The 24,358-nt window shown below is 50.9% G+C and overlaps 3 protein-coding genes across 3 annotated transcripts; all 3 read left to right on the top strand.

Moving 5' to 3' along the window:
- The first annotated feature begins 4,040 nt into the window (after positions 1-4,040).
- LOC128817848 (bile salt-activated lipase-like) lies at positions 4,041-9,422 on the top strand. Its single transcript, XM_053996733.1, has 11 exons — positions 4,041-4,219; positions 4,496-4,646; positions 5,077-5,199; positions 5,539-5,736; positions 5,835-5,965; positions 6,386-6,493; positions 6,708-6,825; positions 7,676-7,862; positions 8,108-8,311; positions 8,548-8,745; positions 9,186-9,422. The coding sequence occupies exons 1-11, from the start codon at positions 4,154-4,156 to the stop codon at positions 9,388-9,390; spliced, it is 1,689 nt and encodes a 562-aa protein (XP_053852708.1). The 5' UTR covers positions 4,041-4,153; the 3' UTR covers positions 9,391-9,422.
- Positions 9,423-9,789: 367 nt separating this feature from the next.
- CEL (carboxyl ester lipase) lies at positions 9,790-16,728 on the top strand. The gene is made up of 11 exons (XM_053996168.1): positions 9,790-11,588; positions 11,865-12,015; positions 12,445-12,567; positions 12,907-13,104; positions 13,203-13,333; positions 13,754-13,861; positions 14,085-14,202; positions 14,473-14,659; positions 14,905-15,108; positions 15,345-15,542; positions 15,915-16,728. The coding sequence occupies exons 1-11, from the start codon at positions 11,523-11,525 to the stop codon at positions 16,117-16,119; spliced, it is 1,689 nt and encodes a 562-aa protein (XP_053852143.1). The 5' UTR covers positions 9,790-11,522; the 3' UTR covers positions 16,120-16,728.
- A 10-nt stretch (positions 16,729-16,738) lies between these two features.
- GTF3C5 (general transcription factor IIIC subunit 5) lies at positions 16,739-24,335 on the top strand. The gene is made up of 11 exons (XM_053996170.1): positions 16,739-16,894; positions 17,538-17,760; positions 17,995-18,193; positions 19,312-19,507; positions 19,872-19,976; positions 20,446-20,560; positions 21,227-21,307; positions 21,811-21,908; positions 22,554-22,636; positions 22,930-23,072; positions 23,671-24,335. Exons 1-11 carry the CDS (start codon positions 16,745-16,747, stop codon positions 23,826-23,828), a joined length of 1,551 nt encoding a protein of 516 aa, XP_053852145.1. The 5' UTR covers positions 16,739-16,744; the 3' UTR covers positions 23,829-24,335.
- Positions 24,336-24,358: the final 23 nt, after the last annotated feature.

The raw sequence follows: 24,358 nt of genomic DNA, 5'->3' as shown, positions 1-24,358 counted from the left end.
GGAGCTTTGGTGGGATTTTTAGCAGTGGTCAAGTTCACTGGTTTTTTCTCTTTATAAAATAGAAGTTATCTCTTGTCTCAGTTGAGGAAGGGGAAGTTGGAGATGACAGAGCATTCCTGCTCCTAAAAGGGCCCCATCCTGAGAGCGTGGACATGGTGAAGCAGTGTGTCAGTCAGACATCCCTGCCTCAGCTCCTTATTTAGATCCAGCCTGTAGCAGCTTCAAGATCTGCAGATAAGAGCAAGGTAGAATTCCTGCACATGCACAGCAATACACTGGAGTGACATCATGAAAAACCCCACAAAAAAGCCATAAAGCATCAAAGCAAGGTCTCTGCACTGGGATCTGCCAACCTGCATTTTTTTCACCTTAAAATATTTGCCCAAATTTGAGTAGGACAAAAAGAAATGGAACTCAGGTGAGCTTGTTGCAGTCTTGTTTGTTAACTTTATCTTACCTCCTTGAAGTATTCAAACTAAGTAGAACGTACCAAGTTAAAACCCTTTTCTTAGGAAAAGTAGAATGTACTATTGGTAAGACTTTATTTCTGAATGACACTTATGAGATCTGCACAAAACTAATTTTCTAATGTCTTAAAGGCAGAGCTGACAGGGCAGAAGACCTTGGGTTTCAGAGTAAGTGTGCATGAGACAGCTGAGGTTTCTCATGTTACCTGGAATGCAGGGAAACAGCTGGAAAGTCAGAGAGCCATGTCCCTGTGCCTGCTGCACAGTGCCACAACCGTGGTGGTGGAGAACTCAGCAGGACTGGTAATACTTTGCATTTGAATAGCTCATAGTGCCTAAGGATTTCAAAAGGGCACAACATCCATCAGGCAGCAGGATTTAGCCCCCAGCCTGCAAGTTTTCTCACAGCATCATTATTAATTTTGCAGAAGATACAACACAAGCTTTGTGGTCGCCTGGAACATTAATTTCTACTTTGGGGGCACCACCTTCTCATCCTCTCTTCCTCAATCCCCAAGTGCCCAGCAATCTTAGCTCAGAAGGGAATGTGACTCAGGCCTTAACTGAAGGGCTGTCACCCACAAACCCTGAAGGCTGGATGTGGCCCTGGTTTTATCACTGGCCACCAGCTGCCTCTACAGCTCTTGCCTCCTCCCCAATGATTCAGCAAATCTTCTTTGAGGGGAAAAACAAGCACACAAGTGAACAAATCACAATGTCAGATTACAAAGATGAGCGGGGAAAGCTGCGGCTCGAAGGAGGGAGATAAAAGTCGGTGAAGTTACACGAGCCAAGGATGAAAATGCCCAATAAAGACAAGGTTTATTTTTGAAGGGGAGCAATAATAACATGAAAAAAGGTGTTGTAGTTTGGATACTTAATGCTGTGAAACATTGCTAAGAGTAAGAGAACACAATGTGGAAGGAAATGAAGCATATTCTACCCTCTGCTATCTGGGCATTGCACAGGGCTGATAGGGATTTTCACTGGTGTAGATGAGAACGGAACAGTCCATTCTGGTTTACAATGGAACAGAGTTTCCCTAAAAAAGCTGTTTTCAGGAGGAGTTTCTGCTCTCTGTAACCAAGATTTCCAATAATCTGGAAACCCCTTGCCAGGAACTTTAAATGTCACTGTTTCTGGAAAAAGGGATGCAAGTTATTAGCAGAGGGTAGTTGGAAGTAATGTTTTAACTCCTGACAGCTTTGGCCACTGCATCATATTTTTATATCATAGCCCTTTTCCATAAATGTTTTGTTTCCTGCTTGAAATAAAACACAGGATCAGTGTAACAGCTCTATAGAATAAAAAGCAAAAAAGAAACTCCAGCCAAACCTCTGCTAAGAGATGTAATATTTCCTCTAAAGGCATTCCACTCTACTCAAAACCCAGACTTCCAAGAATGCCATGAAATCTTAGGGAAAATAAATGTTTGGAATTTATGGAGAGCTCATACCACATTTGGGGAATCTCTCTGCCCAGCGAGTCCTCCAGTATCTGTGAGAAAGATGCAGCCTTCCCCTGAATTAAATGCAACACAACAAGTAAGCACAGAAGGGGGGGGAGCTCAGGAACTGTGGACACATACGGGATGGATAAACCATTCCCAGAGGGAACAGGGTTTTGGGGTACATACTTACACTGCTGCTCTTCCCTAGGAAACACAAAAGAAGGAACTGTGGCACAACCCAGAGGCTTTCCCCTCGAGCTCACCCGGGATATTGTTGCTGTGTAAATCCTATAGAGTGCCAGGGGTGGCTCCTTTTAAAGCATTTCCCTGTGCTGTGCTGCCACTTGCTTTCATAGCTCTGGGAGTCTCCCCTCAGCTCTGACAATACTCAGGTGAGCTCTAGAACTCCAGTGTCAGCCCACCTGAAAAGGGGAGAACTTATCACCAAGTTCAAATGTTTAAAGCATGGCTACAGAGAAGATGGAGACTCCCTTTAGGAGGAGTCACATGGAAAAAACGAGGGGTAATGGGTACAAGTGACTCCTGGGGAGATTGGGTACTAGAGGACAATTTTTCACAGTGAGAGCAATCCGACATCGGAATAACCTCCCCAGGGAAGTGGTGGATTCCCCAACACTGGACACTTCTCAGATCAGCTGGGCTGTCTTAACTAGACCGGGCTTTTGCCAAGGGAGGTTGGATCAGGTGATCCTTGAGATCCCTTCCAAGCTGATGTTCTTTGTTTCCATTAAAATGTGCTACTGCTGCACCCTACAGGCTGAAAACAGTTCTTCTATCATTAATCACAACTTCTAAGCCAGGCTTACGGTTTTGTGGGTGGAGGCTGGATCCTGGATATTTGGGGCTGGTTGTGTTTCTCCCCCATGCCAGAGCTCTCACAGAAGCCACACATGCAGTTCCCACCTTGCTGGGATGAGCAGGAGGAAGAGCAGCAGCTGTAACACAGACACACAGACATGCCACCAACCCTGACTCAAAGACCCCACAGTGGTGGGGGACACAGGACTCAGCTGTGCCAGAGATGTTCCATGTGCTGGATCCCTGTGGGGAAGGGAGAGCTCAGGAACAGGGGGGAGATGGGTTGGAGACCTTCAGCTGCTGAAGCTCCTGCTTTGTTCTGCTTTATCCCTTTAGCTCTGGCAAAACAGAGGAGGCACAGGGAGAAACTGCCTGGCAGGGGCCACTCCAGCAAAAGTCCACTTGAGGTGAGGGGACCTGGGGATGTGGTGAAGAGCGCTGCCCCTCCCAGCACACCCCACACATCCTGGGATGCAGCAAACCTGGCTTTCTGCCAGGAATCGATGCCATGTGTTCCTGTGCCCCCCGGGCCCCAACTGGCTTTGCCAGAAGAACAATCTGGGAGATCTCCCACAAGAAACATCTTTCATTTTCTCACTGTTGGCCTTCATCTGCACTTTTTAAAGGGAAAAAAAAATTAATGGCATTTTTTTATTGCATTGCCCCTTGATGCAGAGGTTGGGCCAAAGCTAAATGAACCCACTGGTCACACAGCTGAGTCTCTTCTCTTTTGGAATCTGGAGCACAAAATTCATTTTCACATGTTCCAGTGACAGCCTTATGTCTCTGTGAGGCACAGGCAGAGTGCAAACCTGGTCCCTTCCCTGTTTCTTAGAGAGGGATTCCCTCTTTTGGGGTGAGAACCTGATTGGCCTCAGCAGGATCTGTCACCCACACAATGCCATCTTAGTGGTGAAGAAAACTCAACTAAACCACTCAATGCTGCTGTCCAGACCTGGAAGAAAGAGTGCACCAATGCTGTGGATAAATGGGTGCACACATTTTCATAATAACTGACTAATGACTCCTCTAGGAAGCTCAACAAGCACCCAAGAGAGAGGCAAGCATCCAAATGAGCTGGTAATACACCAGAGAGGAAAAATAATAGAGAGGCTGCATTCCCAAATAACTGAGTGTGGGAAATATAGTCTGATGAGGATGGTGGCCAGGTGGAAAATAGAAAAGATACCTGAGGAGATTTGGCCTCCAGCCCACAGAAGCAGCACCTGCAGGGCTCTCACACGGCCATGGCCATCAGCCATGGACTGGCCTCAGGCTACTGAAGGACAAAAGGTGTGGAGCTGCCCTGCTTCAGCTGCGAGCCAAGCCTGGCCCATGGCACTGGCACACACCTGCACTGGTGGCTTTATAAGCACAGCCCTTGAGCTGTGACTGTCCCCTCAGGGCTGCCCTCACCATGGCTCGCTGGCACATCGTGGGCTTGGCCCTGTGCTCCTACCTCGGGGTAGCCTGGGCTGCGACCGTAAGTACAAAGGCTGGGTTTGCACCCTGAAGCTGAAGGGTTTCTCCTCCTGCCATTTGTCTTTGGGACTGTGGGGGAATTGCTGCTGCCTCTCTGCTCCCCAGGGCACCTGCAGGACGCCTGCACAGACACAGCTCCAGTGGCACCGGAGGGCTTTCCCCAGGGTGCCAAGGGCACGGATGGGGAGGGTGGCATGTGAATGTGTGGCAGTGTGGGAAGCCAGAGTTATGAAGGACAGAGCAATGGATTTTCTCTTCTCTGTGGTACCTCCTGCAGCTGGGTGTGGTGCTCACCGAGGGAGGATTTGTGGAAGGTGAGAGCAAGAAACTGGGACTCTTTGGGAGCTACATTGACATCTTCAAAGGGATTCCATTTGCTGCTCCTCCAAAGAGACTGGAAGACCCCCAACCTCACCCTGGCTGGGATGGTAAGGTCCAGCTTCTGAATGCCTTTGGTTTGGCGTTTTATTCTTGCTTTTCTCTCTATAAGTCTGTTTTTCTCAAGCTAAAGATGTTCTTGCCTGCTTGCATCTAATAAGCACGGCCAAGAAAAAGCTCTTTGTCTCCTGAAGGGTCTGAGAGTCTGTGCCGAAATGTTCCCAAGAAACTCAAGTAACGCCGGGAATTAACAAAGCTCAGGCATGGCACGTGCACCTGCCTTCCCCATGCCTTGGCTGTCCAGAGCTGCTTCATAAGGGAAAGTCTCCCAGTTTGTCACGCCCTCATCCCAGGCACAGTGGCAGGGGAGGCTTTGCTGCCACTGCGCTGCACTCAGAGAGGAAAGGATGGGTGAGCAGACACCTTGCAACCAGAGAATGGAGCTGATGCCCTTAACTGGTTTTCCCTCTTTCCTTGCAGGAACCCTGAAGGCAAAAGAATTCAAAAAACGCTGCATGCAGATGAAGCTGACACAGACTGATGTCCGTGGCAGCGAGGATTGTCTCTACCTGAACATCTGGGTCCCTCAAGAGAGAAAAGAGGGTATGAGCTTGGGAGGGACCTGGGATGGACTTTCCCACCTGCCTTGTGTGCACAGATTGTGCTGCAGCCGCTCTCAGCAGTTCTGTTCCATAGTGGGCAGGTGCTGAGCAGTGATTTTCAGGGGGAAAGGTGGGAACTGTGTCAGACAACATCCTACCTCACCTTCACCCCGTCGGGAGGGCCAGCCTCTTGAGCAGAGCAAGGATTTTCTTGCAGAGCATCGAGTCAGCTCCTGCCCAGGGCAGGTGGAGCGATGCTCAGGGAGGAGGTGAGGAGATGGAGGGGCAGCACCTCCCAGCTCAGTGCGGGCTCACTCTGCCCCTGTTCCTCTCCTCCCAGTCTCTACCAATCTGCCTGTGATGGTTTACATCTACGGCGGTGCCTTCCTGGTCGGAGGCAGCCAGGGAGCCAATTTCCTGGACAACTACCTGTACGATGGGGAGGAGATCGCCGTGCGGGGCAACGTCATCGTGGTGACCATCAACTACCGCCTGGGGCCGCTGGGCTTCCTGAGCACCGGGGACCAAAACCTGCCAGGTAGCACGGCTGATCCCTCCCCGGGGCCCTGTCCCGGGTGCCCGGTTGGACAGCTTGGCTGTGCCCCTGCTCACTGCCGGCTGATCTCTGTCCCTCAGGGAACTACGGCCTCAAGGACCAGCACATGGCCATTGCCTGGGTGAAGAGGAACATCAAGGCCTTTGGGGGTGACCCAGACAACATCACCATCTTTGGGGAATCGGCCGGTGCCGCCAGTGTCTCCCTGCAGGTGAACGGTCCTCGTTGGCTCCGAGCTGAGCCCCTGCTCTGTCCGTGGCAGAGAGGGATGCCCTGGCACTCATCTGCTCTCCTCCCCGCCTGCTGCCTCACTAATGTCCTGCCCTGGCCAGGACAGCAGTGCTCAGCCTCAGGGCTTTGTAGCTGCTCCTCCTTCAGCTTCATCAATCCCACCAGTGCAGCCAGGGGTTCTGTGGAGAAGCAGCCTTTACTTTCCATGTCCCCCTCCTCTGCTCCTCTTCTCAACATCTCACTTTTTAACTTTAACTCCTGAGACTACTGAACACCCCAAGAGCTGGCAGTTTCCCCAGGCTGGGTGCACAAGCTGTGAGGTGATCAGTGGGGTCTGGTAGGCCATGGTCTCCTCAGGAGTTTGTACCCAAACCGCTCTTGTTTCCATTTTGCCCCCCAGACACTGTCTCCAAAGAACAAGGGCTTGTTCAAGAGAGCCATCAGCCAGAGTGGTGTTGGGGTCTGCAGCTGGGCCATCCAGAGGGACCCACTCGTCTGGGCCAAAAAGGTAACATGCAAGTCGTACCTGGAAAACTATAAAAAGTAAAAAAAACAATTTCCTAGATTAGAGCCTGGCTAGGAAGGGATTGGGCAGGAGCTGTGCCCAACAGAGCTGTGCAAAGTCACTGCTTTGAGATTAAAACTGACCCACAGCTCAGCCTCTGTTACAATAACCCCTGTCTTTGGGAGCTAACACAAGGATTTTCTCTCTTCTGCCACAGCTTGGAGAAAAGCTGGGCTGCTCCACAGACAACACCACTGTCTTGGCCAACTGCCTCCGTATCTCTGACCCCAAAGCCTTGACTCTGGCCTACCACCTGCAGCTCACCAACCTGCCCAGTAAGTCCCCCAGCCCATGATGTGTTCCATCAGCCACCCTGGGCTTCCCAAGCTCTTGGCAGGACTCTGGAGCAATTGCCAGGAGTGTTGAGGTGTTGAAGGTCTTGTGCCCTTCAGAAAAGGGACATTAATGAGAGCCCTTGCAGTCACCTTTCTGTAGGCAGATGCACATTGCACCTGATGAACACTGCCCACCATGCAATGGCAGCAGTGGCAGAGGGATTATCCAATGCCTTGGCTGCAGAGCAAATGTCTGGGCTTCCTGTTCTGTGAAAGCAGCAAGAGCAATCCCAGAAACAGTTTGTAGACAAAGAAACAAACAAAAAAGACCACATCCCTGCTATTTCTATTTGAGTCGCTGGGTGGAGTGCAGGAACGCTGCTGCTTTTGTGCCTTTGGGGATTCTTTTCCCAAGAAGATTCTCCTGTTGCTCCTGGTCACTAACCACAGCGTTTAGCCTTGTTCAGAACAGAGAGTGACCAAAACACTGCCGTGCAACTGCACACTCTGGGCTGGCTGTCCTGACAGTCAGACAGCATGGCCAGGTGGGATGAGAAGTTCACCTCTTTCCTATCTTTGGCTGAGATTTTTGGAAAGGGATTTGCAGGAGGAGTGGATTTGTGGATGTTCCCAGATAGTGTATGGCTGGCAGATCTCTTGCTCTTCTCCTTCAGCCATCGTCACGAGGTTTACCCTGCACCAGGGAAACCTCCTGCACATACTGAAGTCACTGCTCAAGCTGTCATTCACCTCAGCTTGTTCTTTCCCGAGCTTTTGAGTCATGGGATATGCCAAACCCCACATCTGTGTTTCCTCACCACCTGACAAACTCCATTCTTGTCTCCTGCAGTGCCCCTGGTGCACACCCTCGCCCTCTCTCCGGTTGTGGATGGGGATTTCCTCCCAGACGTGCCCAAGAAGCTCTTTGCCAACGCTGCCGACATCGACTACGTGGCCGGGGTCAATGACATGGACGGGCACATCTTTGCCGGCATTGATTTACCCGCCATCAACCGCCCGCTGGTGAAAGTCACTGCGTGAGTCACAGATGCCCTTAGAACCCTCAGCAGGAGACATCTGCTCTTCAGTGTAGCTCCCAAACGCCAAGGAGTCAGACTTGAGTGGACAGGGCACAACCTTCCAAGCAGGATGTCACTCCAAGCCTGGGTGCCCAGGCCTTTGGTTTCCGAGCCCAGAGCCTTCGAGAGGAAGGAGCAGGCAAGAGCCCTGCCCTACCTGAAGCTGCTGGTCAGTAATTAATTAATATCACTTGTCTTTGCAGTGACCAGGTCTATGATTTGGTCAAAGGCCTCACCGTGGACAGGGGCGAGGCTGGAGCCAACGCCACCTACAACATCTACACGCAGAGCTGGGGTGACAAACCCGAGCAGGAGGTCGTGAAGAAGACAGTGGTGGAGCTGATCACTGACTACATCTTCCTGATTCCCACACAGCTGGCACTGGACCTGCACCTGCAGAATGCCAAGTGAGCAGCTCAGCCCTGGGGATGTTGCAGATGCAGGAGGGTTAGGGTGAGGATTGGAAATGGAAGTTAAAAATGGCCTCAGGATGTTTTCTCCTGAAACCGCCCCATGGGAGGTGATGCATGTGAGCACCTTCCAGTTCTCAATCTCTGGCCCTGACGGTATTTGGAGCATTGGTTGGGATTTGCAGCCCTTTTTCTGCTTTCTCCTTGCCCAGCCAGTCTCTCTGATTTCCCAGGAGTGGCAAGACCTACAGCTACGTGTTCTCCGAGCCGTCCCGCATGCCCATCTACCCTGGCTGGGTCGGGGCAGACCATGCTGATGACCTGCAGTACGTGTTTGGGAAGCCCTTTGCCACCCCCCTGGGCTACTGGCCGAAGCACAGGACTGTCTCAGAGGCCATGATTGCTTACTGGACCAATTTTGCCAGGACTGGGTGAGTGATCTGTGGTTTGATGCTGCCCTTCAGGCTGCTGCTTTTGCCCAGTTGCTTTTCAGGATCATCCCCAGAAGTTCTCTGTCTTTGTGTTGTGAGCAGGGCTCTGTGTCTCACAGGGCTGGAGTTTGCTCTGGGTTCTCCTTATCCACAGTGCACTTGGGAGGGACAGAGACTTTTTCATGACCTACGATCTCTGCTTCCACTTTATGAGGTTTAGTCCTGAATCCTTGTGTTCAGGCAGGACATAAGTCCCTGTGTGAAGCTGGGATGATGCCAGTGGGGGTGGATGGCGGAGATTACAGGTCATCAACTCACTCCTGGCAGGCAGAATTCCTATGGCTTGTCCCAGTGTCAAACACTCTGCATGGTCATGAACTTAAACTGCATTCCCAAGCTGCCCTGATAAACCTGAGCTTCTGTGTCTCCTTTTTCCCCAGTGATCCCAACGAAGGGCATTCGGCTGTTCCCGTTTCCTGGCCAGCCTACACCAACAATGGCAGGTACTACCTGGATATCAACCACAAGATGAACAAGGACTCTGTGAAGCTGGACCTGAGATCCCGGTTTGTGACCTTCTGGAACTCCGTCTATCTGAAGCTGCCACAGGTTGCTGACATCTCCCAGTCGGAGTTAACGTTCTGAACCCTTTAAAGATAGTTCATTAAAGGCTTCTAACTGAGTGGCTCTGGTTCTCATTTTGTTTGCCATGAGAGGATTTTCTTGCCAACATTAAGGTCAGCTAGGAAAGGACATCCATTGTGTGGGCAGTGTGTGTTCCCCTGGCTGTGACACCCCGATGTCCCAGGGAAGCTGCTGGCTGCTGGGGTCCAGTCTCTCCCTGCTCAGCCAGCTGTTGGCCCTGGGGTTGTTTTTCCTCATTGCCTCTGTGAACCCAGGCAGGACAGCCCCAATCCTGACCTGTCCTCCAGATTTCCCTGTGCTACCATCAAGGTTTCTGTTACTGCCAACCAGATCCTAGAGATACAGCTGCAACAGGTGAATGCGAACCAGTCCTGGCCTGTTATTTATTATGCACTGACATTGCTCAGGAACTGATGGGGCAGAATAAATCCATGGGGGTGGTGAGTCCCCACTGGTTTTAGGGCAGAGGTTGGGCTGGATTGGGCTGAGGAGCTGCATCTCTGAGCAGGGCAGGACAAGGAGCACAACTTTCTACAAGCCTTGTCCACCACATGTCCCCATCCACACACCATACACTGGACCTGGCCTGTCCAGGCCCTGGTACCCTGTGGGGAGAGCAGGGGGGCCCAGCCATGCTGGAGCTGCCCCATAGACCTGGCTGGTGTGGAGAACCCAGGGCTGGTGTGGGACATCAGGGCTGTGCTGTGGATGCTGGGAGGAGAGCACGGGGTGTCAAGGGGATGGGACACAGGTGCATGTGTTGAGGTTCTCCATGCAGAGAGGCCGGAGGATGGGGAGCCCAGCCCTGGGGAGAGCCAGGGTCAGGGAGCCCCTGCAGTAGAACCATCCTCCTGCCTGCTTCCAGAAGGCTGGAGCCAAGGGCAGGGTTTCCAAGGATCGATGCCATGTGATCCTGTGCTCTCCTGGCCCCAACTGGCTTTGCCAGAAGAACAATCTGGGAGATCTCCCACAAGAAACATCTTTCATTTTCCCATTGTTGGCCTTCACTGTCAATTTTAAAAGAAAAAAAATCTAGATTGAGTTGGTAGTTCCCTCTTGCTTTGCCCCTGTCCCAGTGAGCAGCTGCAGTAGCTCCAGGAGAGCAAATGCAGAGGGTGAAGCCTTTCCAACCCATTTCATACAGATCATTCCTGAGTGCTGCAGGGTTTTCTGCCAGCCAGGGCAGATCTCCTCTGTCAGTGTGCAACTGCATGTAGCTTTGAATGGATTTTTAAAAATTTTCTTTCTTCAGTGGTGCCATAAGAGTCTTTTATGGTACCAGTGTGTGATCAAGGGAGGTTGGGCCAAAGTTAAGCCAACCTATTGCTCACCTGGCTGAGTCCCTTTTGAGTAATCTGGAACACAAACTCCATTTTTGCATGTTCCTATGAAGACTCTCATTTCATCATAAAATGCACAGGAATCCTTTACTTCTTTGCTTCTTTTACCAACAGATGTTCTACCAGCTCTGGGATTAAATGTGGAAAGGTATTGCACACTGACAGATGAGTTTTCTGTTACAGATAAATTTCAACGCTATTGTTTGTATCTGTTAATTCCCCTCTCTCTCTGACAAACACAACAAAGAGTGAAGATGACAAAGAGCTGCTGCCATGATATGAGGAGGAAGGAAACTTCAAGGCTTCTGATAGATGTGGCAATGAAATGGAGACAGAAATTCTGGACTATATGTGAACTCAATGAGCAATCTGGCTGCTGTTGGATGGAATCAGCTTTAAGACTTGCTGTCATTTTGTATATTTTACATTCCCCAGTGTGTTATGAATCCAAGGCTTCTCATAGGTTGCTGATAATATGTTCTACTGCAAAGCTTAGTATGATTTCAGCCCCCTGCGCTTGGATGAGGCTTCTCAAGACTCCATTAGGTTTAATTTCTCTGGAATTTTCCTTTGGTTTGGCCTCCAGCCCACAGAAGCAGCACCTGCAGGGCTCTCACATGGCCATGCCCATCAGCCATGGACTGGCCTCAGGCTACTGAAGGACAAGGGTGTGGAGCTGCCCTGCTTCAGCTGCGAGCCAAGCCTGGCCCATGGCACTGGCACACACCTGCACTGGTGGCTTTATAAGCACAGCCCTTGAGCTGTGACTGTCCCCTCAGGGCTGCCCTCACCATGGCTCGCTGGCACATCGTGGGCTTGGCCCTGTGCTCCTACCTCGGGGTAGCCTGGGCTGCGACCGTAAGTACAAAGGCTGGGTTTGCACCCTGAAGCTGAAGGGTTTCTCCTCCTGCCATTTGTCTTTGGGACTGTGGGGGAATTGCTGCTGCCTCTCTGCTCCCCAGGGCACCTGCAGGATGCCTGCACAGACACAGCTCCAGTGGCACCGGAGGGCTTTCCCCAGGGTGCCAAGGGCACGGATGGGGAGGGTGGCATGTGAATGTGTGGCAGTGTGGGAAGCCAGAGTTATGAAGGACAGAGCAATGGATTTTCTCTTCTCTGTGGTACCTCCTGCAGCTGGGTGTGGTGCTCACCGAGGGAGGATTTGTGGAAGGTGAGAGCAAGAAACTGGGACTCTTTGGGAGCTACATTGACATCTTCAAAGGGATTCCATTTGCTGCTCCTCCAAAGAGACTGGAAGACCCCCAACCTCACCCTGGCTGGGATGGTAAGGTCCAGCTTCTGAATGCCTTTGGTTTGGCGTTTTATTCTTGCTTTTCTCTCTATAAGTCTGTTTTTCTCAAGCTAAAGATGTTCTTGCCTGCTTGCATCTAATAAGCACGGCCAAGAAAAAGCTCTTTGTCTCCTGAAGGGTCTGAGAGTCTGTGCCGAAATGTTCCCAAGAAACTCAAGTAACGCCGGGAATTAACAAAGCTCAGGCATGGCACGTGCACCTGCCTTCCCCATGCCTTGGCTGTCCAGAGCTGCTTCATAAGGGAAAGTCTCCCAGTTTGTCACGCCCTCATCCCAGGCACAGTGGCAGGGGAGGCTTTGCTGCCACTGCGCTGCACTCAGAGAGGAAAGGATGGGTGAGCAGACACCTTGCAACCAGAGAATGGAGCTGATGCCCTTAACTGGTTTCCCTCTTTCCTTGCAGGAACCCTGAAGGCAAAAGAATTCAAAAAACGCTGCATGCAGATGAAGCTGACACAGACTGATGTCCGTGGCAGCGAGGATTGTCTCTACCTGAACATCTGGGTCCCTCAAGAGAGAAAAGAGGGTATGAGCTTGGGAGGGACCTGGGATGGACTTTCCCACCTGCCTTGTGTGCACAGATTGTGCTGCAGCTGCTCTCAGCAGTTCTGTTCCATAGTGGGCAGGTGCTGAGCAGTGATTTTCAGGGGGAAAGGTGGGAACTGTGTCAGACAACATCCTACCTCACCTTCACCCCGTCGGGAGGGCCAGCCTCTTGAGCAGAGCAAGGATTTTCTTGCAGAGCATCGAGTCAGCTCCTGCCCAGGGCAGGTGGAGCGATGCTCAGGGAGGGGCTGAGGGGATGGAGGGGCAGCACCTCCCAGCTCAGTGCGGGCTCACTCTGCCCCTGTTCCTCTCCTCCCAGTCTCTACCAATCTGCCTGTGATGGTTTACATCTACGGCGGTGCCTTCCTGGTCGGAGGCAGCCAGGGAGCCAATTTCCTGGACAACTACCTGTACGATGGGGAGGAGATCGCCGTGCGGGGCAACGTCATCGTGGTGACCATCAACTACCGCCTGGGGCCGCTGGGCTTCCTGAGCACCGGGGACCAAAACCTGCCAGGTAGCACGGCTGATCCCTCCCCGGGGCCCTGTCCCGGGTGCCCGGTTGGACAGCTTGGCTGTGCCCCTGCTCACTGCCGGCTGATCTCTGTCCCTCAGGGAACTACGGCCTCAAGGACCAGCACATGGCCATTGCCTGGGTGAAGAGGAACATCAAGGCCTTTGGGGGTGACCCAGACAACATCACCATCTTTGGGGAATCGGCCGGTGCCGCCAGTGTCTCCCTGCAGGTGAACGGTCCTCGTTGGCTCCGAGCTGAGCCCCTGCTCTGTCCGTGGCAGAGAGGGATGCCCTGGCACTCATCTGCTCTCCTCCCCACCTGCTGCCTCACTATTGTCCTGCCCTGGCCAGGACAGCAGTGCTCAGCCTCAGGGCTTTGTAGCTGCTCCTCCTTCAGCTTCATCAATCCCACCAGTGCAGCCAGGGGTTCTGTGGAGAAGCAGCCTTTACTTTCCATGTCCCCCTCCTCTGCTCCTCTTCTCAACATCTCACTTTTTAACTTTAACTCCTGAGACTACTGAACACCCCAAGAGCTGGCAGTTTCCCCAGGCTGGGTGCACAAGCTGTGAGGTGATCAGTGGGGTCTGGTAGGCCATGGTCTCCTCAGGAGTTTGTACCCAAACCGCTCTTGTTTCCATTTTGCCCCCCAGACACTGTCTCCAAAGAACAAGGGCCTGTTCAAGAGAGCCATCAGCCAGAGTGGTGTTGGGGTCTGCAGCTGGGCCATCCAGAGGGACCCACTCGTCTGGGCCAAAAAGGTAACATGCAAGTCGTACCTGGAAAACTATAAAAAGTAAAAAAAACAATTTCCTAGATGAGAGCCTGGCTAGGAAGGGATTGGGCAGGAGCTGTGCCCAACAGAGCTGTGCAAAGTTGCTGCTTTGAGATTAAAATGAGATTAACCCACATATCTGACTGCATAAAAACAACTCCTGGCTTTGGAGGTAATGCTAGGATGTTTCTCTCTCTCTTCTCCTGCAGCTTGGAGAAAAGATGGGCTGTCCCACAGACAACACCAACATCTTGGCCAACTGCCTCCGTAGCTCTGACCCCAAAGCCTTGACTCTGGCCTACCACCTGCAGCTCACCAACCTGCCCAGTAAGTCCCTGGCCTGTGCTCTGGTACCTCATCCAAACTGGGCTCTCCAAACCTCCTGCAGGACACTGGGTCAACTGCCAGGAGTGTTGATGTGGTGCTTGTGCCCTTCAGAAAAGGGACATTAATGAGAGCTCTTGCAGTCACCTTTCCGTAGGCAGATGCACATTGCACCTGATGAACACTGCCCACCTCAGCCTGTTCTCGGGATACGCCAGACCACACATCTGTGTTTCCTCACCACCTGACAAACTCCACTCTTGTCTCCTGCAGTGCCCCTGGTGCACACCCTCGCCCTCTCTCCGGTTGTGGATGGGGATTTCCTCCCAGACGTGCCCGAGAAGCTCTTTGCCAACGCTGCCGACATCGACTACGTGGCCGGGGTCAATGACATGGACGGGCACATCTTTGCCGGCATTGATTTACCCGCCATCAACCGCCCGCTGGTGAAAGTCACTGCGTGAGTCACAGATGCCCTTAGAACCCTCAGCAGGAGACATCTGCTCTTCAGTGTAGCTCCCAAACGCCAAGGAGTCAGACTTGAGTGGACAGGGCACAACCTTCCAAGCAGGATGTCACTCCAAGCCTGGGTGCCCAGGCCTTTGGTTTCCGAGCCCAGAGCCTTCGAGAGGAAGGAGCAGGCAAGAGCCCTGCCCTACCTGAAGCTGCTGGTCAGTAATTAATCAATATCACTTGTCTTTGCAGTGACCAGGTCTATGATTTGGTCAAAGGCCTCACCGTGGACAGGGGCGAGGCTGGAGCCAACGCCACCTACAACATCTACACGCAGAGCTGGGGTGACAAACCCGAGCAGGAGGTCGTGAAGAAGACAGTGGTGGAGCTGATCACTGACTACATCTTCCTGATTCCCACACAGCTGGCACTGGACCTGCACCTGCAGAATGCCAAGTGAGCAGCTCAGCCCTGGGGATGTTGCAGATGCAGGAGGGTTAGGGTGAGGATTGGAAATGGAAGTTAAAAATGGCCTCAGGATGTTTTCTCCTGAAACCACCCCATGGGAGGTGATGCATGTGAGCACCTTCCAGTTCTCAATCTCTGGCCCTGACGGTATTTGGAGCGTTGGTTGGGATTTGCAGCCCTTTTTCTGCTTTCTCCTTGCCCAGCCAGTCTCTCTGATTTCCCAGGAGTGGCAAGACCTACAGCTACGTGTTCTCCGAGCCGTCCCGCATGCCCATCTACCCTGGCTGGGTCGGGGCAGACCATGCTGATGACCTGCAGTACGTGTTTGGGAAGCCCTTTGCCACCCCCCTGGGCTACTGGCCGAAGCACAGGACTGTCTCAGAGGCCATGATTGCTTACTGGACCAATTTTGCCAGGACTGGGTGAGTATTTCCCATTACACATTACGGGCTTGATGCAGCCCTTCAGGATGCTGGTTTTGTCCAGGAAGTTTTCAGGATCATTCCCAAAATCAGGATGTTCCATGTCTATATTTTTTATTCCTGAATCCTGATGTTTATTCCTGAATCCTGACATTCATAGAGAAGTTAAGTTCCTTTGTGAAGCTCGGATGATGCCAGTGGGGATGGATGGAGGAGACTGCAGGTCATGAATTCACTTCTGGCAGGCAGAATTCCTACGGCTTGTCTCACTGTCAGATTCTCTCTTTTCCTCTCACTTAAAGCCTGACTTGAGCAGGCAGGGTTCCTGCCAAAACCTTCAAAACTGAGCTTCTGTGTCTCCTTTTTCCCCAGTGATCCCAACGAAGGGCATTCAGCTGTTCCCGTTTCCTGGCCAGCCTACACCAACAATGGCAGGTACTACCTGGATATCAACCACAAGATGAACAAGGACTCTGTGAAGCAGGACCTGAGATCCCAGTTTGTGACCTTCTGGAACTCCGTCTATCTGAAGCTGCCACAGGTTGCTGACATCTCCCAGTCGGAGTTAACGTTCTGAAGCAAAAAAAAACCCATGTTTTAGAAATCATTAAAGCCTTGCTTGTAGCTGAGTGGCTCTGTTTCTCTGTTTTCTGTTTCTGTGTGTTGGCTGTGACAGAGTTTCCTTGCTAATGTCAAGGTCAGGCAGGATGGAACATCCTGAGGGCAGCGTGTGTTCCCCTGGCTGTGACAGTCAGTCCTGGCCAAGCTGTCCTTGCAGCAAATTATATTCTCACCCTGACCTTTGTGTCCTTCATCTGCCACCTTTTGTGGCATTAAACATCGCTGAGACGACAGATGAAGTTCTTAGGGACTAAAACCTTGTTTCAATGAGAATTAACACCACACTCCTTGCACGATCAGAGAAACGTACAGCTGTGCGTGAGCATTCAGCTCAGGATTGTTTTCCTTCATTGTCCAGGCAGGACAGGGACAAAAATAACCCACGGGGGGAGGTGGTTCTGCATCTCTTTACGGCGGCAAGCTGGGCTGAGGAGCCCCGAGCAGGACAGGACGAGCTCGGGCCGCCCTCAGGCCGAGCCCGCCCCGCAGGCCGAGCCCGGCCCGGCCTCGGAACCGTCGTGCGGCGGAACCTTCGTGCCGCGGCCCGCGGGGCGGCGCCGGCAGGGAGCGGCGCGGCAGCGATGGCGGCGGCGCGGCAGCGGGGCCCGCGGGGCTCGGCCGTGCTGGAGCTGCCCCGCGCCCCGCGCTTGGTGTGCGTGGAGTACCCGGGGCTCGTGCGGGACGTCGGGGCCATGCTGCGGACGCTGGGAGGAGAGCAGGGGGTGTCGCGGGTGAGGGGGGCCGGGGGGTGTGGGCTCGCTGGGCAGAGGGTGAGGGGCGGCGAGGCCGGCCCTGGGCGAGGGGATGGGGGCGGGAGGGGTCGGGGCCGGGGAGAGCCTCCAGTGGGGCCCTCTGTGTGAGTCCTTGCAGCCCAGCATGTCCCCACGCGGGGCCCATGGGTGGTTTGGGGGTGATGCCGCTTCCCTGCTGTCCCCGAGCACGGATTCAGGCGGTGTGCAGTAAAATCACGGAATCCTGGAATGGTTTGGGTTGAAAGGGACCATAAAGTTCATTCAATTCCACCCTTTTGCTGTAGGCAGGGACCCCTTCCACTAGACCAGCTTGCTCCAACCTGTCCTTCCAGGGATGGAGCAGCCACAGCTTCTCTGAGCACCCTGTGCCAGAGCCTCCCCACCCTTACAGGGAAGACTTTCTTCCTCATATCCATATCCAGGATATTATATTTTTTATTTATTTCTTCCCGATAGCCAGGATGTGAGTGGCTGCGGGGGTTGGTGGGGCAGCAGTGATCCCCCTGGGGCTGAGTGAGGGGAACAGCCGGTGCCAGGGCAGCGTGTGGGGCTGGGGGCTGGCACAGCAGCGCAGGCTGTGTGGGTGCCACGCTGACAGGGGCTGTGCCCCCCTTGCTGACAGATCTACGCCGACCCTGCCAAAAGGCTGGAGCTGTATTTCCGCCCCAAGGACCCCTACTGCCACCCCGTGTGTGCCAACCGCTTCCCCACCTCCACCATGCTGCTCAGGGTCACGAGGAGGAGCAGGAAGAAGCAGCAGGTGGACCCCGAGGAACAAATCCAGCCAGAAGTCCAGTTTGAGATGGAGATTCTTGGGATTGTCACCACTGTTTACAAATTTCAAGGTAACCCTTGGGGTTGTGTGCACGTGGCTTAGAGGTGAGTGTGTTTGATGGGAAAGGGAAGTGTTTCTCCCTAAGCAGTTGAGGACTGGAAGGAAAATCAAGTGTTGTTACAGCCTCCTTGCTGGACAAACCTTTGCATAAACTTGTCAGACTCTTTTTCCTGAAAGTTCAGTGTGAGAAATATTGTTGGATTCACAACAAACTTCACAGTGTTTTAACTTTTGCTTCTTACAGGAATGTCTGACTTCCAGTACCTGGCAATGCACTCTGGCCCTGATGGCAAACAAACCTCCATGTATGACAAAGTCCTGATGCTCAAACCAGAGAAGGAAGAATTCTTCAACAAAGATTTACCTCTTTACATCCCACCACCCATTTTCTCACGTCTGGACACTCCTGTGGACTATTTTTATCGCCCAGATATACAGCACAGGTCAGTGTCTTTTCTCATGATATTTCACCCTTTTAATTTCCTGCCTTGTGCTGTTTTATCTCTCTTGATTTGGCAAAACAGAGGCAAAAACCCACCAGAAGCTGCCTGGCAGTGGCAACCTCAACAAAATTCCGCTTGAGGATTTGCCAGGTGAGGGGAGCTGGGCATGAGGTGAAGATGATGCCTGTCCCAGCTCACCTCACACAGTATGGGATGCAGGACACAGCTCCTGCCTGCTTCCAGAGGGCTGGAGCCAAGGGCAGGGTTTCCAAGGATCAATGCCATGTGTTCTGTGCTCTCCTGGCCCCAACTGGCTTTGCCAGAAGAACAATCTGGGAGATCTCCCACAAGAAACATCTTTTGTTTTCTCACTGTTGGCCTTCACTGTCAATTTTAAAAGAAAAAAAAAAATCTAGATTGAGTTGGTAGTTCCCTCTTGCTTTGCCTCTGTCCCAGTGAGCAGCTGCAGTAGCTCCAGGAGAGCAAATGCAGAGAGTGAAACACATATTAAACAGAGGGTGAACATATTAATTATTCTTTGATTATGCCCTTCATATTCTGTAGATGTTCAAATTACATATGGGTAATCAGATATACATCAGAGAAACTCTACCTATCTGAGGTGGTCTTCATGCTGTGAATTTATATTAGACACTGAACATTAATATGAAAGTAACTCCCCTTGGAGATAATACTTTGATGTATTAATAAAAAAGACTTCACAGTTCTTGTTTATCATAAATTAAGATTAATACACTTTCTTTTGCAGTTCTGTGTGAGATGAGTAATTTGTAGTGCAAGGAACATTGATAAAACAGAGCCCATACAGCAGAGTTCAAATATTCAAAACTGAGGTCCAAATCCATGTCTCATAATATGTTTCCAACACATTTCATACAGATCATTCCTGAGTGCTGCAGGGTTTTCTGCCAGGCAGGGCAGAGCTCCTCTTGTCAGTGTGCAAATTGATGTAGTTTAGAAGTTTTGGGATTTATTTAAATTTTCTTTCTTCAGTGGTGCCACGAGAGTCTTTTATGGTACCAGTGTGTGATCAAGGGAGGTTGGGCCAAAGTTAAACCAACCCATTGCTCACCCTTTTGTCTTTCCCTGTTCCTTAGGGAGGGATACAACAATCCCCAGGTGTCTGGTGAGAACCTGATTGGCCTCAGCAGGGCCCGGCGCCCACACAATGCCATCTTTGTCAACTTTGATGATGAAGAAATCCCAACTAAACCACTGGATGCTGCTGTACAGAACTGGAAGAAAGTGTGCACCAATCCTGTGGATAAAAAGGTGGAGGAAGAGCTGAGAAAGGTGTGTGCTTTATTCCTGGTCTGACCACTGTCCTGCAGCAAGCTGGGGAGGAAAAAGTACGTTTTTTTTTCCCAGAAATTCTTGGTGATTGTAAGTGCCTGATACAATTGTGAGTAGATGCTACTGACTCTGCTGTGTTCATTTCAGTTCTGCAAGTCAAGCTTTGAATCTGTGGCTTGACTCACATTAAGCCCCTTTTTGTTAACTCACATTAAGCCCCATTAAGCCACGAGTTCTCCCATCACCATCCAATAGCTCCTATGGAGGGCCAAAGGCCCTGATATGGACCTGAGTCCACTTGGAAAGCTGCTCTGCCTTTGGGAACCCCTTGCCACTGTTGTGTGGTTGCTGTGTGTCATTTCAGCTCTTTGAAGTGCGTCCTGTGTGGTCTCGCAATGCAGTCAAAGCCAACATCAGTGTCCATCCAGACAAGCTGAAGGTGCTGCTGCCATATTTGGCCTATTACATGGTGAGTGGTACATCTGTGAGCAAGGGAGCATCACCTGGCTCTTCCTGGTCCTGCCACTAAGTACCTGAGTTTAATTTAATGTAAAGAGACAGGGGGAAGGAAACGCTTTAGAACCAAAGTTGAAGCCAAGGAGGATTCAGTGACTGTTTGCTCCATAGGTTCTAACCACCTCTGCAGGTCAAACACTCCAAGTGACTGTTCACCTGGCAGTGGTAGCAGAATTTTTCCACACAAGCACTTGGCTGTGACCTTGCAGGTTGGTTTGTAAAAGCACACAAATATTTGTGCTTTGATGCTTTGATTGCCAAGTGTATAAATATTGGCATGGCAAGTGAGCAAAGAGCTGGTAAAACAAATATCTTTGGGCAATGAGGAAAAATATTAGAACTTTCCAAGGACCTTGGTACTGAAGGAAGTTGCAACACTGTGGTGCTTTTTTGTAACCATCTTCCCTCATGTGTTTGTGCAGTTAACAGGTCCTTGGAGAAGCTTATGGGTTAGGTTTGGGTATGACCCCAGAAAACACCCCGAAGCAAAGATTTATCAAGTGCTGGACTTCCGAATTCGCTGTGGAATGAAATATGGTAAAAGGGCCCAACCCACAGAGCTGCTCTCTCTGCTTTCTGGTTAATCCTGGTAGTATTTTTCTTTTTATGTGTTTTTCAAACTCTTTTGCCATATTTCTGCTCTGATGAACATGCCACCTTTTGAGCTCCTTGTTTACTGTAGTTCCTTTTAAAACTCCTGTAATACTTTGTTTCACAGTATGCAATAGCTCTTTCCTCATTTGGCACATTCTAAACTCTGCCTTTCCTCCTCCGTGTGTTCCAAGCCCAAGTGGGTGTAGCAGAGCATCCTCCTCCTCACTCAGGGGAGGCACCAAGCAGGAATTCTGGTGCTCACATAGCAGCTTTTCCTCAAGGACCTCAGCATTTCCTGCAGGATGCTGGGTCTCAGACCTTGGATGTGGAGTTCCCTGCTCTGATTCTGCAAAGGAGAAGTTGAGGAAAAGGAGTTTCTGATGCCATCTAATAAGTCCATGACAGAGCTGACATCCACTCATTGACATTAGATCACATTTCCAAGTTAAAGGGTTTTGTTATCTCTTCTCCCCACCCTGCTAAAGCCAGCACATCCCAAAGACCAGCCTGCCCTTCCCACACCAGGCCAGCCCTTGTGTTCCTGAGCTCGGGATATTCTGCAGAGTGCTTGCCCTCAGGTCATGACTGGATTTTGGTTTTCACTTCTAGGTTATGCTGCTACTGACATGCCTGTGAAAGCAAAACGCAGCACGTACAACTACAGCCTGCCCATCACTGTCAAGAAACAAGGTAATGCTGGGCCAGAAGGGCCTGGCTCTTCTGCTTCTCTGTTTGCCCCATCCTAGTCACAGGTGGTGAAGGGGCTTCCTGTGTTCTAGCTGAGCCAAAACTGGAGCTTGTGTTCTGGTTATAATATTGCTGCTGTTAAGCCAGAAAAAAAATCTGCTGGGAAGTGTTGTGGGAGTCTGGCTGAGCCACAATATCTGTTAGCAGGCAGGAGGGAGTTCTGCAAACCACACTGGGCATTCAGAATTCACTGAGGTGCAGAGAATGGGGGAAGTTCTCTTTTCTATGTCAAAGGAGAGTAGAAAAGGTTAAAATTATGAACAAATGGGCTCTGGAAAAAGCTTCCCAAGTCAGCACTTTTCCTGGGACTGTCCAGTAACATCTCTGAAGAATGAGCAAAGCACGTGCTCTGTTGCTGGTTGGTCTGGTTTTGTTGAATCAACAGAGAGAAGAGACAGTCCAATATGAAAGATGTCCCTTATTAGAACTCTTTGTTTTCCTTTCAGGAAGTCACACAGTCAGTGTCCACGACCTGAAACAGGGGCTGGGTTCAGCTGGTACATCTGGGGCAAAAAAGCCCCCCTCCAGCAGGTATAAGCTGAAGGTAAGCATGACTTTCTATACCAAAATCTTGAAATATCTCAGTGAAATTGGGATGTTTCCTGACTTACCAGTCATCAAGGGATCAGCTGTGAGTGAGTTGATGTGCTCAGATTTGCCTGGGAAGCTCCCAGTTGGATATGGCACTATGCAACACCACCTGAGTGTATTTTGTTACATGCTACAAGGTGGGATTGGTGCTTTCCACCCTCATCTTAGATGTGAGGAGAATTTTGCTTCAGTTGATGAAATTGGAACTTCATGGGCAGCGAAGTGCAAAAAAATCACCATGTCTTTATCAGATCATGCTGCAAAATCCAACAGGGTGGAATAAATAAATAAATGAGTCTTACTATTCCTTTTTTTGCTAGAAGGAAGCCCATGATGCACTGCTAGGCAGTGACAGGCTGCAGACAGAGCTGCAGGCTGGAGGGGTGAAGTGTGTTCTCTGCACAGCAGTGCTGGTGTGACTGTGGCTGCAGGGACATTTTGGGGCATTCCTCATTCAGCTTTATCTTCTGCCACATACAGATTTATGCGTTAAAACTTGTTTCTCTTGGAAGTACCATGTTCTTGAATCGGCCCATTGGAAGTACTTTGATTACAGCATAAAATGCACATGAATCCTTTCCTTCTTTCCTCCTCTTAGGAATCCATCTACATTTTCCGAGAAGGAGCCTTACCCCCTTACCGACAGATGTTCTACCAGCTCTGTGACTTAAACGTGGAAAGGTACTGCACTCTGACAGCTGAGTCTTAGAGCCAGATTTCAAAGCCTGTTGTTTATACTCCGTCCATTCACCCCTCTCCCCCTGAGCAGGGACATCAGAGGTGTTTAGTTGCTCAATAAAAACAGAACAGTCTTTTCACACATGAACTTCCTTTCCCATCTGACTGTTATCTGGATAGCCAACTGTGCTGTTCCAGCTCAGTGAAGGGAAATGGAAGTAAACCAATCTGTCTCATTTGAAACTCACACCTGAGTGCAGAAGATTAACATTTCCTTCCCTTTTGCTGCTCTTTAGCCTGCAGAAGATCGTCCATCGGAATGACGGCACGGAGTCGGAATGCACGGAGCGGGACGGGTGGTGCCTTGCCAAGACAAGTGATGACCTGAGGGATAGCATGTCCCTGATGATAAAGCAGATCATCAGATCCACCAGACCTGGTAAGGATGCTTTGAACATGAGGATGTTGTCCTTGGCACTGAGGCAGAAGTGTTCCTGCATCTCCTGTGTGTTCTCTGGGATGTAGCTCATTCCAGTGTGGGAGCTGAGGCTGTTGGCCTGCACTGGGAATGTGGGTTAGCATTAGGGATGGCTGGGAGTTAAGGTTCTCTATTTCATCTTCCCAGCATCAAAAGCCCTTCAGCTTTTAAGTGTCTTTTGCACAGTGATAATCAAGATCTTAATTCTGATGTATCTATTGGTGGCATTTTAGTTTTTATTGATATTATTGATTGACCAAGAAGTGAGGAGATGATTTCTTCATGATGCTGGGCCAAAGCAATAATGTCTCAGTGAATTGGGTCAGAATGAGGCAGAAGAGGAGGCACAGCACTGCAGCTCTGCTGCTGTTCTGCTCTCCTTCCTGGAGTGTGGAGAGGGATTGCTCTGGGCTTGATCAGATTCTGTTAAGATGTGCAATATTAGCTGTGCCCCTGAGGCTGCTGCCTTCCTCTCACATGTTCTGGGAACCCAATTGCAAACGCTCCCACGTTGCACTGAGAGAGGCATCACAGTGTCTTTCTTTCTTCCCAATTTAAGCTCTTTTCTCAAATACAACAAGCAATGAAGACGGCAAAGAACAGCTGGCATACGAGTCTGGAGAGGATGAGGATGATGAAGAGGAGGAGGAAGAGGACTTCAAGCCTTCTGACGGGAGTGAAAATGAAATGGAGACAGAAATTCTGGACTATGTGTGAACTCAGTGAGCAGTGTGGCTGCTGTGGACAGGACTGTCTCTGCTCTTGCTCCTTGAGAGCCAAGGGTTCAGGATCTGGGAAAGCAGAGCTTGTACTAAGCTGATGATGTTCTCTCTGCACTGACTGCTGGTGGGCAGCATTCTGGATGTTTGGGAGCCACTGCCTGCATTTTCAGAATTGCTGGCTGAGAAACCCTCCAGCAAGCTCAATGCATTCCCAAGAGCAAGCCCAGAATCCAAACCAGCTGGTAACACACCAGAATATGGGAGAAGCTGCATTCCCAGATCTCTCCACGTGTGGGAGTGCACTCTCTCCAGGTTGGTGGCCATGTGGAAAATAGAAAAGGTGCCTGAGGAGATGCTGGGAGAAGAAGCAGCCCAGTGCTGCTGGAGTCCCTAAGGCAGGTTTTGCCCGTCTGCTTGTCCAGAGGGAGTGAAAATACTGAGCCATGCCTTCAGCACTGAGCCCCACTGGTCGTCTTGGAAATAAAACCTGCAGGAAAATACACTTTCTGGCAGTGAATAATTCCC

The sequence above is a fragment of the Vidua macroura genome, chromosome 21 (assembly GCF_024509145.1).
Source record: "Vidua macroura isolate BioBank_ID:100142 chromosome 21, ASM2450914v1, whole genome shotgun sequence".
In the NCBI taxonomy this organism is placed as follows: Eukaryota; Metazoa; Chordata; class Aves; order Passeriformes; family Viduidae; genus Vidua; species Vidua macroura.
The sequence above is the reverse complement of the archived record's forward strand: the minus strand, read 5'-3'. Positions and strand labels throughout refer to the sequence as shown.